This window comes from Pseudorasbora parva, chromosome 4 (genome assembly GCF_024679245.1).
Source record: "Pseudorasbora parva isolate DD20220531a chromosome 4, ASM2467924v1, whole genome shotgun sequence".
NCBI classification, from domain to species: domain Eukaryota; kingdom Metazoa; phylum Chordata; class Actinopteri; order Cypriniformes; family Gobionidae; genus Pseudorasbora; species Pseudorasbora parva.
Window position 1 is genome coordinate 5,724,776 of NC_090175.1, and position 17,663 is coordinate 5,742,438.

The 17,663-nt window shown below is 46.2% G+C and overlaps 1 protein-coding gene across 1 annotated transcript in view; it reads right to left on the reverse strand.

Moving 5' to 3' along the window:
• The window catches only part of LOC137072742 (complement C3-like), a 99,039-nt gene that overhangs the window by 40,113 nt on the left and 41,263 nt on the right, over positions 1-17,663 (reverse strand). The window contains exons 22-25 of the mRNA XM_067440666.1: positions 17,448-17,496; positions 17,236-17,319; positions 9,745-9,948; positions 9,559-9,634 (exon numbers count right to left, since the gene is read on the reverse strand). Coding sequence (XP_067296767.1) covers positions 9,559-9,634; positions 9,745-9,948; positions 17,236-17,319; positions 17,448-17,496 — 413 coding nt within the window. The remainder of the gene's footprint in view (positions 1-9,558; positions 9,635-9,744; positions 9,949-17,235; positions 17,320-17,447; positions 17,497-17,663) is intronic.

Consider the following 17,663-nt stretch of genomic DNA (forward strand, 5'->3'; position numbering starts at 1 on the left):
CTCCCGAGACTGGGCGAGAATGAGCCAGTCGTCGAGATAGTTGAGAATGCGAACGCCGCGTTCTCGGAGTGGAACAATGGCTGCCTCCGCGATCTTCGTAAAGACGCGGGGCGACAGGGACACCCCGAAGGGCAGGACCTTGTACTGGTATGCCCTTCCCTCGAATGCAAAGCGTAGGAACGGTCTGTGTCGAGGGAGAATGGAGACATGGAAGTACGCATCCTTCAGGTCGATCGCTGCGAACCAATCCTGGGGACGGATGCATTGAAAAATGCGTTTCTGCGTTAACATCCGGAACGGGAGCTTGTGCAGATGCCAAAAATAAAGGCAAATAGTAAGAATTAATGAAAATAAAAACAAGGCTATTTAGCAGCATAATTTATTCATGCTGCAATGCATGCTGGGAGTTTTGAGTGTCACCATGCTTGAGATTCATACACCGATTCTTGATGTCTATGTGAGTCAGATTAATTCAGATGTTTTGACCACAAACTGTTGAAATTATCTGGTTGTTGCAACAATGATGTTGTATAACATACAGCTATATGTTTATAGATAAGACTAATTAATTATTAGTGAATTGGACCATTATTAAATAGTCAACACAATCTAATCATACTTTTTTTCAGTTTTGCTTGCTATATTGTTATCGTGTTAAGGTTCAAGAGCCCAACTAAAGCAAACACTGATCACCATAATGGTAACCTCAGAAGAAACAATAAAACAACATCTGTTAATTCTCAATAAGAGCTTCTGTAGACGTCTGACAGAAATAAAGTCAGTCTGGTTAGTAATGTGTGAAGCTGGTAATGCTGTTTGTGGAGTTGTTTAATCCTCTGATGAGATCTTCAGAGATTTAATGTCTTCTTTTATCTTCAGTTGATTTCATCTAAAGCTGTGGCTGAAGTCAGTTGTAGTTCTTGTGTTTCGCTGTCCTTCAGTAATTCTTGTTAACAGGTGTTCTCAATTATCATTTAATTCATCTCCTAATTATTTCATGAACTTCAACAATGCTTCAGTTTCTCTAAGGCCGGAGACACACTGCAAGCGTGGCGTTTCTGCTGCGTGTCAGCCGCGGGGCGGCTGCCTGGCGTTTTCTCTGTCTTTGCACACCAGAAGCGTGTCTGACGCGGCGCTGCTGCTGCTATTAATGTACAGGGAAGCCCTATACTTCATGTGAAATATAAATATATTGCCTATTGATACAGCAAAGACAACGTCGGCAGTAGCCTGCAGTTGACCATACATATCTATGGTATTGACGGCAAAATAGGCTACAGAATATTTCGTTCTGTATTGACAGGTTTAATATTTCAAAATCGATAATTATGTTATTTTTACTTTTTAATTAGGCCTATATCCTTTTTAATTAGGCCTATACTTTTTAATTAGGCCTATATCTGCATTTATGTTAACCTAGAGACTTTCAAACGTGAAAATGTCATTTATTAATATGAATTCATGTCAAAATGGCATATAAACATCTTTTCCTATGCTATTTTGCCTAGAAACGCTTCCAACACGCTTTTGCGTGTCGCGTGAAAAATAGGCGTCTCTTCTATTTGAAGCATGCACGCGTTTTCCGCGTGGCTCACGCGATGCAGGCAGTATGCAAGCTCTAACCAGTTAACATGGGAGCCGAAATAAAAACGGACATGCCACGCAGCTGAGACGCTCACGGCACGCTTCCAGTGTGTCCCCGGCCTAAAGCCTAGGTCAGACTGCACGATTTTCAAACTCGTCGGGTCTCTTTTTACACTGCATGACTATCTGGGGTTTATCATTCCGTCACTGCTGTGTTCACACTGACCAATGGTTTGACGACAGAGGAGTTCACACACTGCATGACTGAACAAGAGGAAGAATCGCTGACAACTCTCTCTCTCTCCGGTGCGCAAACTACGTTTTCCCTAACACACGTGCGAAGTGACAAGTAAACAACGTGAGATCACACGTGCGTCAGACCGGAGTTCTCGCGTGAGACTTGGAATTGTTATTAAAAATGATAAACTGCACAAAGTTTGCTTCAAATTGTGTGCACGCTGATTTGTGGATAAAAAGAAAAAAGATTATGGCGGAAGAAATTGTTGGAGAGACAGAGGGAGCCAGGATTGTGTTCTGCAAAGACAGTTTGAGGTAAATAAACAATTGTGTAATGTGCTGCTGCTGTGGCTGGACGTGCAAATGTTTGGCCTTAGTTTCTGTTTGATAGAATTGTAAATATATCTATTAAAATACTGAAATTCTGCTCTATAACTTCTCCCTGAACCTCCCGCTGCCCTGTATCTCACTCTTTCATTGGCTGTCGGTCATCGCCGATGTAATTTTCAGGCAGAACTCATTTCACACAGCAGGAGTTTCAATCGCCGACAGGTCCAGATATTTAGCATGCCAAATATCTCATGGGCCTCGGCGACTCGTCGGCGATTCTCTCTGATCGCGTCTTTGATTATTCACACTGCGTGATTGTCACTCACGTGCACAAGCACCGATTTGCCTGTGATATCGGGCATTTGTCGGCGATTTCACAAAACCTGTCGGCAACTCAAAATCGGGGCAAAAATCGGGCAGTGTGAACTAGGCTGTGTAGTGTGTAAGATTTTGCTGTGGGGTTAAACGGGTTAAAGGGGTTAGATGAAAAAACCCACAGAGAGAGACGTAAATTATGGAAAAGTAGTGTAAAAAAACGGCAATTTACTAGCAATCAGAGCTGCCAGTAGATTACCGTTAAATCAAAGAAAAACAGTAATATACTGTAAAACGTAACAGTCAGATTTACCAGATGAATCAAGATATTTTCACTGAATTTTAGTGAAAGTTAATAGAAAAAAGTTGTGCAAAGTCAGTAACTGATAAGGAGAGTAAATAATAAAATGACCTGTGTTTATGTGTTGTTGCACAAGATGATATAGAAGAGATCTTTTAGTTGAATCCATTAGTGTTGTGGGTTACCGTTGTGCTGAAGAGTAGAGCCTGTGCTTCAGTCCAGGATGAGCAGAGAAACATTGATGATATGCTGCCTGATGCTTTATTTAACGGCAGTGACTGTGTTTGCTGATGCAGTTATGAGCTAATTGTTGAGTAATTTATCACATACGTATGTGCTATTGCTCACAATGAACCGCAAAGATTGAAGTTAAAGTCATGTTTCTTCATTCTTTCACTACTACACCTTACACTTGTGAAACGACTCAAATGAAACAAGTTTACAGTACAAACACCGTATAAATACTTGTTTTAAAATGAGAACTGTTTGAAGCGATCAGTTTTCCAAATGAAAAGTTACCTTTCATGGTATTATTACTGTAACATACTGTAAAAAGGGAGAACTGTATATAAACAGTAGAGGGCTGTAAATTAAGTGTACATTGCTGGCACCACAGCTGCCAGTAGATTACAGTTATTTTACGACACAATTTTTTACAGTGTAAAATGTATATATTATATAGTATAGTGTTTGTGTATTTGTTATTTTCATTTTCCCCTTTTTCATCCCCTTCTTCTGCTTCTCCTTCTCCCAACTCCTTAACAAGAGGGTATAGATCATGTTTTGTATGGATATGTGTCCATGTCCCTGGGGGGTAAGGGGCTGCCCAGCGGGAGCAGGCCTGGCTTTGGGGTCCTTACTCGCTCGACTCTTAGTGAGGTACGCCTGTTTGGATAGTGGCTATTGTAACCAATTATTATTAGTATTATTATTTGTTAGTATTTGTTTTTGTCTCTTTCTCCCTCTCCATGTGTTTTTTTTTCCCTTTTCCTTCAAAATAAAAGAGGGGCGAAAGTCAAGGTCTGCATTAAAGGACACAAGTTCAACACTGTCTATCTCCCAAAGTCAGAGGCATCATCACATCTAATCGCCACCACAGCTCGACAATGGGATGTGTAGGGATAGTTTTAGGATTGTGAGGTAAAGAATACATGGACAAGGAGGGTGAGAGAGAGGGAGGGGATAGAAGAAAAAACAACAACAACAACAAAAACTCTAAGCAATAACAGGTACACCAGCACAGTAAAATATTCAGAGTTAAATTAACTCTACTCAGAGAACATATGGTCCCTTTCTACATAGAGTTAAAAAAAACTCTGAATCAGCGTCAAAGTTAATGAGATGATTAAGAGATTAATTAAGTGATGATTTAGCATTAATGATGAACTCCTGCTGTTAATAAGCAGAATCACTGAAGGACAAAAAAACACAAGAACTACAGCTGACTTCAGACACAGAAGATAATCGACTGAAGATAAAAGAAGACAATACATCTCTGAAGATCTCAGCAGAGGATTAAACAACTCCTCAGACTGCATTACCAGCTTCACACATTACTAACCAGACTGACTTTATTTCTCTCAGACATCTACAGAAGCTCTTATCGAGAATCAACAGAGGTTTAGATCTTGATTATTTATTGAAAATAATAGTTAAGTTTGTAGTCACCATTATGGTGATCAGTATTCCATTTCATTCAGTACACTACGAGTTACGTCAGTACTGACGAAATGGGGGTTTCGATTAGAAAGCTAGCTGCCTTCAATCTCAATCAAAATGACCCAATGACATGGAAATGTCACGGGTCTGTGGAATTTGCCTAATGCATAGCAGTCATGCATTTATGAGTTCAACTTACCTTCCTAAGCGATATCGCTTTTCAAGTCAATTGTCTCCCCACTGTCCGTGGTGCTTCGGATGAAGGCACTGGTGTTTTCTGTCCTGGGCCCAGTGTCTCATTTGGGGCGCCGGCGGATGACGCCATGTCGATCACTGCATCACAAGGCGGTCTTGATTCCTCTGGAGATGAGAATTCGGCTGTGTCACTCGATGGGGGCGTGGCTAGAGGGTACACTGGGGTTCCCCCCATGGAGCATTCTGTTGCGATGCAACCGTGTCCGCAGAGCACCTCCGCATGGCGTGACGACCCTAAGCACCCCTCCAAGGCCTGTAGGATCTCATCCACTCTCGTGGGCAAGGCCTATAGAGCTGCGGGGCAGGCCGTGTCTGCTTTGCATTCTATGGCCATCCTTCAGGTCCATCAGGCGAAGGTGTTCAGAGACATGCATACGCGTAGTTCTGACCCTGCTCTCATGCAGGAGCTGTGTGCGGCCACCGACCTCACCCTACCGGCGACAAAGGTGACCGCGCGAGCTGTCGGTCAGGTGATGTCCACATGTGTGTGGTCCAGAAGCGCCACCTATGGCTCAACCTGGCCGAGATGTGTGAGGCCGACAGGACACGTTTCCCAAACGCCCCCATCTCCCAGGCTGGGCTATTCGGCGGGGCGGTCGAGGACTTTGCCCAACAGTTCTCGGCCGCTTAGAGACAGACTGATGCCATCAAGCATATCCTGCCCCGGCGGCCCGTTGCTGCGCCCACTTCAGCCTGCGTCCTGCAGAGGCCGCCCTCCTGCGGCATCCACCCCTCCCGCTCAGCCTCAGCAGCAGCCTTCACCCGGGCCAAAGCGCGTTGGTGCCCGCAGAAATGGCGGCACAGCCTGTCTCAGCCCCGAAGATGGCTAAATGGCAGTGTAAGCGGCGGTCTTGAGACAGGCCGCACAGAGGTGAACTCGGTTCTTTCCCAGGAGATGGTGACAGGACTGTTCCTTCCCCTGGAGGAGGGCCGGGGGAGAATCTTTTGTTCTTACCCCAACCCGCTGCTGGCCCCCAAACCGGCGGCACCTTATTGTTGTTTAAAGAAAGAACTGAATCATTTACCTCTGAGCCCCAAGAGGGCGCAAATCATTTACCTCAGATTCTTCATTTGAAGAACCGAATCATTTACCTCTGAGCCCCAAGAGGGCGCAAATCATTTACCTCAGATTCTTCATTTGAAGAACCGAATCATTTACCTCTGAGCCCCAAGAGGGCGTAAATCATTTACCTCAGATTCTTCATTTGAAGAACCGAATCATTTACCTCCGAGCCCCAAGAGGGCGTGACTGGCAGTGTGTGCCACCTCACTGCCTCTCCACTCTCAGTCCCCTCTGTCGACAGCCCCCTCCCAGTCGAGACCCCGCAGGATGCTCTGCCTCCCCTGGTCTCTACTGGCAGGGTGCAGAACTCGACCCCGCCCAAAACCCGGGCCGCTCACATGCCTCCCGATTCTGGGCCGTTCATTCCGCTTTGCTGCCCCACGCCGGGTACGGCTGTGGCTCGCATGATCCCCTTGGTTCAGTTTTTGGGGGTGTGGCTAGCGCTCCCCAAACTGTCCAACTGGCTCAGCTGCACCATCAGGCTTGGCTATGCAATTCAGTTTGCACATTCTCCTCCCCGGTTTCGGGGAGTCCACTATACGTCGGTGGGTGGAAATGCTCCTGTCATGCATGCAGAGATAGACACCCTACTTGCGAAGGGTCCTGTCGAGACCGTCTCTTCGGCCGGCCGAGAGCCGAGTCCGGGCTTCTACAGCCCTTACTTCATTGTACCCAAAACAAGGCGGTGGGTAACGACCAATCCTGGACCTGCGCATCTTGAACCGAAACCTCCACAGGCTTCCCTTCAAGATGTTAACAGCCAAACACATTTTTGAGCTGTCGGGGTTGCACCCTCTTCCGGGGGAATGGAGAATACATCCCCAAGCGGTTCAGCTGATATGGGACCAGTTTGGCGACGCACAGATAGATCTGTTTGCCTCCCACGATTCCTCCCATTGCCGCTGGTACTTTCCCCTGACCGAGGGAACCCTCGGCACGGATGCACTAGCGCACACCTGTCCGCGGGGTCTACGCAAATATGCATTTCCCCCAGTGAGCCTTCTCGCACAGCTCCTGTGCAAGATCAGGGAGGACAGGGAGCAGGTCTTCATGGTCACCCCGTATTGGCCTGGCCAGACCTGGTTCTCCGAACTCATACTCCTTGCGACAGCATCTGAGGAAGGACCTCCTTTCTCAGAGAGGGGGCACCGTATGGCACGAGGCTCTTGCTGAAGTGATGGTAGCCACCACCGGTGGTGGTAGGCTACTCAAACCTGCCGTGTCCCGTCCAGGAGCCACACGTGGAGGTTTCAGAGGTCGGGACGCGGCAGGTTTAAGTAGCCTACAACCACCGGTGGTGGCTACCATCACTTCAGCGAGAGCCTCGTCCACAAGACAGGCCTACGCTTTGAAGTGGCACCTCTTCGTCACCTGGTGTGCTTCTTGAAGAGAAGATCCCACCAAATGCCCGATCGGGTCCATGCTCTCCTTCCTCCGAGAAGGGTTGGAGAGAAGGCTGTCTCCCTCCACCCTCAAGGTCTATGTGGAGGCAATAGCTGCTCACTACGACCTTCTGGACTCAAAAACAGTGGGACAACACGACCTTATCCACAGGTTCCTCAGGGGGGCAGAAGACTAAATCCACCTCGCCTCAACTCTCACGTTATCCTGAGACCCCGGCCTGGATATGTGCCCAAGGTTACTTCCACTCCCTTCAGGGACCAGGTGGTGAACCTGCAAGCGCTGCCCTTGGAGAAGGCAGACCCAGCCTCGGCACTGCTCTGTCCAGTACACGCCCTTCGCGCTTAAGTAGACAGTACGCGGTGCTTCAGGACCTCAGACCAGCTCTTTGTCTGTTACGGAGGGAAGCAGAAAGGCAAGGCTCTCTTAAAGCAAAGGCTATCTCACTGGATAGTGGATGCCATTGTCCTGGCTTATGAGGTTCAGGGCTTGCCATGCCCCCTTGGGGTCAAAACACACTCCACTAGGATCGTAGCTGCCTCTTGGGCTCTAACGTGTGGTGCCTCGCTGACAGACATTTGTTGAGCTGCAGGCAGGACAACAACGAACACATTTGCCAGGTTATAATACCTGGGTGCCGGTTTCCTCTCGTATACTCGCCCCAGATGGCCAGTAACTGGAAACAAGCTGGACTCCACGGACTGGATACATGCACTTATTCGCTCAGGTGAGCCTCCCCGAAGGCCCTGAGTTCCTCCAGAACTGTCAATGCCGGCACCAGAGTGCATGCCCGAATGGTCCCAGCCCTCGTGTCAGGCTATGTGCCCCGTGTGCACGGTTCCCCCGCAGGCAAACCGTCACGTGTGTTCTCCACGGTAAGTCTCCTTGAGCTTGTGTCTTCTCTTGGCAAGACCCTTGCCACCCCTGGGGTTGAAAATTTTTCCACCTGCGGCTGGATACTCCAGGTTCTTCCGTATGCAGCCCATACATGTGTCATACGAGTATTCTTAAGTCCTCCCCTCAGGCAGGTATTGTGTTGCATTTATCCAAGTGGGATATGCTTCCCAGTGTACCTTGGTAGCTGAGCCGGCCCCTCGTTATATAAATTCCAAGGCAGGGTGCTCAGGTCAGCCCAGGATGCTGGAAGCAGCCGCTGTGACATTATTAGTCTGAGACCCCCATTTCGCCAGTACTGACGTGACTCAGAGTGTACTGACTGAAAGGGAATGTTCTCTGAAGGAAGGGAATGGAGACGTTACGTCCCCATGCCACATCCGCTGCACGACTGGTATGGCCGGTCGCCCTCGGCTCCTCAGCAGGTAACATAAATGCGTGACTGCTATGCAACGCCGTTTATACCCATGCAGTGGGGTGGGGTAATAAACAAGTTATTGTTTTATTTTATCAATAGCTCCTATGAACACAACTGAAAGTGTCAGTTTTCTACATAAATTGACAAAGTGTCTTTATGAGAGGAGTTGCCTACTGTTGTTATTTGTGCTTTTAATTGTAATGTACTGTACTTTACATCTGTGTACAGAATACTTTCAATATCATGTTGTTCTACGGCGATTAGACAAACTGTGCCCTTTTCCAAACTAAACTGCTAGTGCGAAAGTACCCTTATCCTCCTGTTTAACAGTCTTGTGGTGTGATTTACTAAGCTGCTGCTTTTATGCAATTGTGTTCATGTAGCAGCAAGCTGTCTATTGAATGTACAGTGCATACAGAATGTAATCACAGTTTTTGTCTTGTATTCACTTTTTCCAAAATTTGTTGTTTCAGCCTTATTTCAAAATTGATTGAATTCACGGGGGAAGGGCCAGGAACATGTGAGATCACACCATTCTCATACGGTGACAGCTCATTGAGAACTCAAAATGCTGCGAGAGGAGGCGGTTTAAATATTGGTTACCAGGGGGCATTCTACTTCCTGTTTCTCAACACCATCTCAGCGATATCACAGTGGTCTCACATGATGGGCTCAGATTTACTTTATTTCTGTCAGATATCTACAGAAGCTCTTATTGAGATTAACAGAGGTTTAGATTATGTTATTTTATTGGTTTGCTTGAAGTCATCATTATGGGGATCAGAATTAGCTTTAGTTTGGCTCTTGACCTAGCCTGACAAGCCAGACCCAAATCAAAATGTTTGGTCTGGAAACTCACCATTGACAGGGCTCAATCCGAGTGGCAGGATAAACGGTTGTCTTTCAAGCGCCTTTTCATGCCATGCACGCAATTGGATATCGCTACAACCACCCAGAGCAACGAAGGTGAACCAGAGCTCGTTGACAGATTAAACTTTCGCCGTATCCGGTCGGCAAAACTCAGAACACATCTTCCCTTAAGAATGACTTCAGTGCCGTTCGATGTTAAAATAAATATATAATTGATTGAGATGAAAATACCATGTGCTGCTTGGTCTTTCTACCCAGGCTGCATAGGATCCATCTGATTTTCGGTAACCCAGCTGCCGTTGATAACCTTAAAGCAAAATAATATAAAGAAAAAAAATACTGTATTTATTATTTATTCTATTTTTGTCTTTTATTTCAAATCAGTCAAATTGTTTATAATTTTTGTATCCTGCTGACCTGTTTTGATATGGTTAATGGCTTCATCACGGCGGTCCATGCCAACAGCCTCCCACTGATTGGTGCTGTCCAGATAATGAGTGGCAATGAGAGGAAGAGTCATGTAGATCATGTTCTGCTCTCCACATCCATGGGGCTGGACAATGAGCTTACCCATGAAGTCTCCACTGATGGCCTGCTCGACTGTCTGAGAGATCTCTTCCCCTGGAAGGATGAAAGAGGAAATGAAGGCTGAGCTGTCAGTGAGCTGTAATTTATGCAACACTATGATGTGACTGGTATGTTTTTAACTGACAGCTCAAGCAGTAATGTTCCCTTTCGAAAGGGAACTCGAGCTGCGTCAGCTGACGCTACGGGGAACACCTTCAGCATGACAGGTGTCTGAAATCGCTATCAAATCACAATCCTACTGACCGTCAGTGTTGGGCAGTAGCGTCGCTACAAGTAGTGAAGCTACTAGCTTAAGTACATTTTTCAGTAGCGTGGTGGTAGCGTCGCTGTTTTCTCAATGAAATAGCTTTTCAGTAGCGAAGCTCTTCTGTTGATCAAGTAGTGCGGTAGCGTCCACAACAAGCTAACGTTACATTTTCCCAAGCATTTCAGAGGATCAAGCTCAAATTGGAAACACAACTGATAAGAAAACACAACCTCTTGTTAAAAGTATCGGGGTCCAGCCTGGCCACCTCTTGATATGAATGAATGAATGATTGAAACTTGTTTCATGTGTGTGGGAGACACACACACACACAGGCTGTTTTTTTTTTCTTCTTTTTTTTTTGCCATGTTTGTAGCTACTGCTTGGAGCAGGGCTTAATTATTTTGCTACTGTACTTTCTGGACTGGACTTTTTTGTACAAGTTGAGTTGTAAATTAACTTACAGTTTGTCCTGCAAAAGTGCCCAAGTCTAAATTGCGCATAAATGCAAACACACAGTTGTGTATGCATATCATACACATACAGATGAACACACACACACACACACACACACACACTCTCTCTCTCTCTCTCTCTCTCTCTCTCTCTCTCTCTCTCTCTCTCTCTCTCTCTCTCTCTCTCTCTCTCGACAGCAGGGGCCTATTGCACAAAACTAGGATAAGGGATGAAGCTGGGATATTTTAGTGATCCTGGCTCAATTTATCCGCTAATATAGGCTAATATTTATAGGCTAATATTTATCCGCTAATTTATCCGCTAATACAGTTATCTTTTATTATCGTTATCATTCTTGGTATGAGTTTGACTTCAGGGTATGTTTACATGACAGCTGTGTACTAAATTTTGCATAAAAATGACAAGATCACCAAGATATCCCGGATTAACCCCATATCCTAGTTTTGTGCAATAGGCCCCTGGTTTTCTTAATATTTTGGATCACATGTTTTTGTATAACCAAAAAAAATGTGTGTCTATATGCTTGACTTTTATTGATCACTGAAATAGCATTGATTGGAATGAAGTGGGTTCAATATAAAATTAAATAAATAAAAAGTAGCTTAGATGTAGTAAATTACTTTTGTCAAGTTGCTGTAGCTTAGCTTGCTACATTTCCCAGGGGGTTAGCTTCAGTGTAGTGAAGCTTAATTTAATGTAGAGTAACTGGTAGCTTAGCTCACTACATTTTCCAAGTAGCTTGCCCAACACTGCTGACCGTCGGCAGCTGGTGATGTCATCACCGTGCGACCAGAAAGTATAAAAGGGCACCGTGCCAACATGACGCTATCCTTTTCGTCTTCAGGGACTGTTCTGTCTGGTTCGCTAGAAAGTCTGTCTAAGTTGAAAATGAAATGCACACGAAAAAGTAAGGGGGCGTATATGAAATGCGCTGATCCGTGTCCCAGGTTTCTAAAAATAAAAAAGAGAAAAAACACGCCTGAGGACACGCACCAGCCATCCTGCCCCGTGTATGAGGAGCTGCTGGACGTGATGGGGCGCGCGGCACTGAGGCTTCAGTTGCCATGACAGAGAGCTAAGGGGGAGGCCGCCCGCCCTGATAGATTGGGCGATCGGTTTCTCCCCGACCATAGCCGCCCAGCTCCCGGGAGCCTTACACGTCGGCGGGTCGGGAGGCGGCGGCCTTGCACACGATGTCAGTCTTGCAGGCTTATCAGGCCGACCTGCTGAGGGACCTCGATCAGGGGGAGGGCCTACCCCCTGATGCGATGGCCGAGTTGCGCCGCACCACAGATCTTTATCTCCGGGCGGCCAAACAGACAGCAGTCGCCATCGGACGGTCGATGACGGCTATGGTGGCCACGGAGAGGCATCTGTGGCTATACCTCGCGGACATCGGGGTGAAAGAAAAGGCCTTTCTCCTCGATGCCCTGGTCTCGCCCTCTGAGCTTTTCGGCACCTCCGTCGAGGCGGTGGTGGGAAGGTTCAGAGAGGCAAGGGCGAGCACGGCGGCTTATAGAACATGTATCCCGCGGAGGTCCGGGGCGGCACCAAGGCAGGATGGTGTCCCTGGCCCGTCGAGATCCTAGGATCATCGGCTGGGCCAGCGCGATAGCGTGGCCTCATGTGCGCCCCCTCCGTGGAGGAGTAGGACGCAAAAAAAAAAAAAAAAAAAGAGAGAGAGAGAGAGAGAGAGAGAGAGAGAGAGAGGCGGGACACCCGCAACAGGAGGAGGGACATTGAGGAGAAGAACCGCATCCAGTGAACCGGAAGCGCGGTGGGTCTCCGCCCCCGAGGATGAATGTGATGATATGGCCCTTGCTTTCTTCCTTTTTTCTCCCCGGGCGCGCTTTACATCAGGCCGGGCAGATGTGAGACTCTGACGGCCTGTCAGGCCGGTGTGTGAGAGTGCCCCACCCTCAGGTTAGTGCGCCGAAGCATGCATGTTACATGAAGCGATGAGGCACTGAAGACAGCGGTGAGTCCCCTTTTAGGGCAAACATTCTTTCTTTAAAGCCGTATGTTTGGACTCTATGCTTCCCTGACATGTTTTTTTGCAAAAAATGTGTAACAAATGGAGTCTGCCAATGCCAATGTCCGGCCAATGCCCACCCCCCTTCTGCATTTGGGGTTGTTATTAATGCAGAAAGGTGTGTAGCAGAATGGATCGCGACTCTGCCAGTGGTCGTGGGGACGGGGTAGGCGTCTCTTCGCAGGTGCGCAGTTAGACTGGTTTTGCTAACCCCGCCCCCCAGAGCGTAGTGTGGCCGCCGCTTCCGGGCGTTCTCCCCAACGATGTCGGCTGCAGCAGAAACCTCGTCATAAGTACGCCCCTTACGGCCTCCCTGGGGATGAGTCCCCAGGTAGTGACTGGATATCCAGTCCTCATCAGCCAGCAGACACGCCACTGTCAGCCCGACTTTGAGGGCTCGCTGAGTTTCAGCACGCCTCAGATGGCGTCCCCTGAGGGGGTGACCTAGGGTTCCGACCATTGGGTGACAGGATCTAGGCCGCTTTAGGCCTCCTGTAGGGCTCTTTGGAAAGAGATTCCCGGACCAGGTCTCGGTGACAAGCTAGCCATTAGCATGGGTGGCTTCTGGAGTTATGGCCCTGAGGAACCAGTAAAGCCACCTTCCTGCAGCTCTTAACAGCTAGAACTAACGGTGCCAGGTAGAGGCGCCTCTTGGCCTCCCTGGGGCGGAAACGGTTCCCTTGAGCGGGAACGCATAACTGGCTTTGTGCTGACAGCTAGCGGCTGCCCGCCGGTGGGTCCCGGCCTTGGCCGGTTTAACTCAAGGGCGGGCTCATGCCCTAGCACGACGAGACTCCGTTTCTGCTGCGCAGTCCCTTCAGGACAGGGACTGGCTAGCCTACAGCATGGTTTACCTACCAGGCTGGCTTAAGAGATCCCCTCATTGAGGGTCGTCTGCGAGCTTACGGTCGCTTGAGTCTGATCAGACGGACAGGCCCCCTTCGGGGCCTCCCGGTTAGATCAGTCCATAGGCCTTCTCAGGCCTCCTGAGCACCCCTGTAATAAATGTGTTCAGTAGACCCTAGGATTGAGCAGAAGAGACTCCCCTCGCTGGCAAGGGTAAGAAGCACTAAGCTGAGTGCTGCTCTCCAGGATTCCCGTCTCCGAGTTCAGGTCTGAGGAGGACATTGCCAGTTTGCAGTCCCTCAGTCTGGATGCTCATGAGTAAGAGCGATGTCCGGAGGCTCTGTTTTACAGACAGGGTTGGCCAAGCTGGGGTGTCCCACAGAAGTGATGCCAGGTGAGGCCTTCCTGGTGGCATTCGGTGAAGGCTTTACTGAATAAGTGATGGGCTGGGGCGCCCTCGGGTCCCCTAGCCACATTCCCTTAAGGAACTCCTTCCGTCGAAGTAGTAGGTCCCAGGCCTTCGAGCAAGCCGAGGGTAGGAAACCTCAGATAAAACTTAATAAGGTTCTCTCTTAGGCATATAGCTTGGGCTATGACCATAGGGAATGATGTCACTGGCAGCCTGTGTGGCTAGAGGGGGAGTGGTTCAGACTTTCTTCGAACTCTCGTCCAGGCAGTTCCCACTGCCAGTAAGGGGCGTGCACTCCCCTCAGCATGGCGGCGTGGGTATATCGTTCCCTGTAGCGTCAGCTGACGCAGCTCGAGTTCCCTTTCGAAAGGGAACGTCCCCGGTTACGTATGTAACCTTAGTTCCCTGAGAACAGGGAACGAGATGCTGCGTCACATGGCCATGCTTCAAAGTGTGCCTGCCCACAGTCCCTTCAGACGAAGCGGATAGCGTCATGTTGGCACGGTGCCCCTTTTATACTTCCTGGTCGCACGGTGATGACATCACCAGCTGCCGACGGTCAGTAGGATTGTGATTTGATAGCGATTTCAGACACCTGTCACGCTGAAGGCGTTACCCACAAGTTATTAGTCTTATTTTTGGACCTTCCCGCCTGCCATATCAAAATGGCATTCGAATTGGTGTATCATACATACACCATTTCATGAGATCAGTCTGTACACACACACACACACACACACAGATGTTTCCATGCACGCTTTACCTAATGCTATGCTCGCACACAGTGGGCAGATGTTGAATTTAGGTTGGAATAAACACCCCCTCCAAAAAAAGAACACTTATTACCAGCTTCACTTACTGCTAACTAGACTGACTTTATTTCTCTCTGTGAGACAATTCTGTCTACAATTCTGGCTTTGCTACAGCAAGAAAATCTGAGAAAACACAATCAGGTGCACAGCAAAAACTCCAGTGTCAAATTAACTCTTCTCAGAGTTAATTTGGCTCCACACTCAAGAGTGTTAAAAGCAACTCTGAAGAAGTGTTAACCCCTAATGATTTAAAGATCATATACGGCCTCAGATTACTATTGTTCAACATTCACTGCTTGTTAAACATCACACTATATTACTTTATCTGGACAAACTCAGTATCATCAGAAAGATTAAAGACTCCAGCTTCGATATTTGAACACTGTTTATGATAAAACTGGGTTGCAGTGACATTAATTTCTTGCATTATTAGTGCATTATTATCGACCCGTTATGAATTATATTTTGAATAGATTATCAGACGCACGTTCATTCTCTCTCGTCTGCACTGGCTCTGAGAAAATCAGAGAAAATCACTGAGGAAATCTGTTCAGTAGTTGATGTTTTGATTAAAATTATTAACATCATCATCATCATTTAACAACCTGATCAACTAATACCATTTCGAGACAAATCGGATGGGTCGCGAGACATAAAAAATGGGTCACCAGGACGAAGTAAAGAAAATATTTTTCATAAAATCAGTCTATAGGCCTTATATAAAAGGTAGCTGTTCCTAGCTGTTTCATTATCGTGAGGCGCGGCACTCCTCCATCACGGAATGGAAACCCAGAAGACAGAAAGCAAATCGTGTTTTCTTTATCTTACAATAGCACAATGTAAGTAAACCCTTTGCAATTTTGAACAATGTCCTTCTCTTATTATCTATATGACCAAAATTAGCTCACTGATCTCACTCGCGAGGGCACCTCACGTGCACACAACATATTCCAGCATTGCAAACTTGACATCGCAGTAAGTTCATTATCAAAATAAAATAGCCAACATAATATATAAAAAGTTAGACAGCTCAGTTTAAATAGTCAGAAGTAGCCAACAATTCGTGCCAGCGTGAGCACTGCTCCACTGAGGCTTCTCCCGCTCCCGCCCGCAACATTCATGTTTTGTCCCACTCCCGTCCGCATAAAAGTATATATTTTTTGTCCCTGTACGTCCATGATATTATTTCAAGTAATTTAACATAAAAGGAAGCGTGTGCATGGTTTGGCATGGCAGAATACGCACAAAGTGCGCTCCCGTCATAATTCCAAAAAAATTATCATCTCAGTTCATCGCGATCTCACAAAGCTCTATTACTAATAATAAAAAAAAAAAACTGCACAACAAATCTTCCATAATGTCTACACTGTCTTTGTTATAATCAGAGGATTTTCCAGCATGCAGAACTATTTCGAGCGGTGAGTGGATTCTGTCTTAAATGCTTCTGTTTGGCCATTGCATTCTAGAAATAAATACACATTGGTTACATTGCACAATGCAGCAAAAAACATGTTAGTCTATAAACAGAAACTCTGCCTATATGCTTGTGCCTGTAAATCATTTTTATTTTATTAGAGTTGTTCTTGTTTTGTATTGTTTTTTTGCAGTAGATGAATAACAATTTATTTGTTTCTAGATGTTTTATTTTTAGATATTTCGATTTTGTGGGAGTCCCGCTCGTGGCCGCACTCATCTATCAAATCTATATTTGCGACCCGCGCCGCACTCTATGCGTTTGGTCCCGTGAGGACCACAGCAGTGCAGGTCTCTATTCCCATTTTTGAGCATGTGTAGCGGATGATTTTTTTCCCCCATCAAGAGTCCTATTGGGACGTGAGTGAAGTAGGTAAGCCGATAATAAAAAATGGTTTGGCATCCAAATAAATCGTGAATATGGAAATTTGGATTCGAATGAGGAAGTTAGGCCATGTGAGCCTAACGCTGGTTACTTTCAGTTCCTCAATAAATTATTTCGTTTTGGCTTTATGGTTATAGCCTTCTGATTCTTGATCTGTTCTGAATACCGTTTAATTTGAAGGAGTGATGGGAACTAAAATAACCCATATGTTAGTAGTGTTTAAAATGTTTGTAGTGTTATTTAGCTTTATTTACTGGTATTATTTCTGAATGCAATCAAATGCAACTTATACGTGACTTACCTGTTTTTCTCTCCCTCTCAAAAGTCTTGTTGGTTAAAGGTTAACCAGTTAATTAGCGTCCATATGGCTGCTATCAAATTATTGAAGAATCAACTTTGCGTTGCGACCGTGTCAAGGATCAAAAGCATGTGTGTGAAAAAGTGCTGAGCTTGTGCCATCTACTGGTTTAATGGAGAAATACAGTCAAATGGTCCAAACTTTGGACCAAATGGTGGTTTTCAAACTTTTTTAAGAGCGACCCTCTTTTGTTGTCGTTGTTGTTCTTGTTGTTGTCGCGACCCGTATTTCATCTAAGGCTGTGGGTCAGTTGTACATAATCTTGAAAACATGTTTTCCCTTACCTGTAATCGCGATGAAGGTGTTAGCAGGTGTGTCTGGAACCTGATCAGCTAGTGGTTTAGCTCTAACAACTATAGGTTTCTCCCCTGATTCATTTGGGATGAAGAACAGGAAGATGAAGGAATTATTCAGTGGAAGTGTTATGTGTGCAGTGCTGTATAAAGGAAGTAAAATACAGTATTGTGTGGTTTACTGGAAGTCTCTCCATTCTTACCAGGATTGAGCTCCTCATTTTGATGTAATGAAAACAGCACACCCTCAGACTGAAAAAAAGAGAACAAGTTAACTGTATGTGGTGCCCTGTTTAAAAACAAACAAACAAACAAACAAACAAACAAACAAACAAACAAACAAATAAATAAATAAATAAATAAATAAATAAATAAATAAATAAATAAATAAATAAATAAATAAATAAATACATATCATC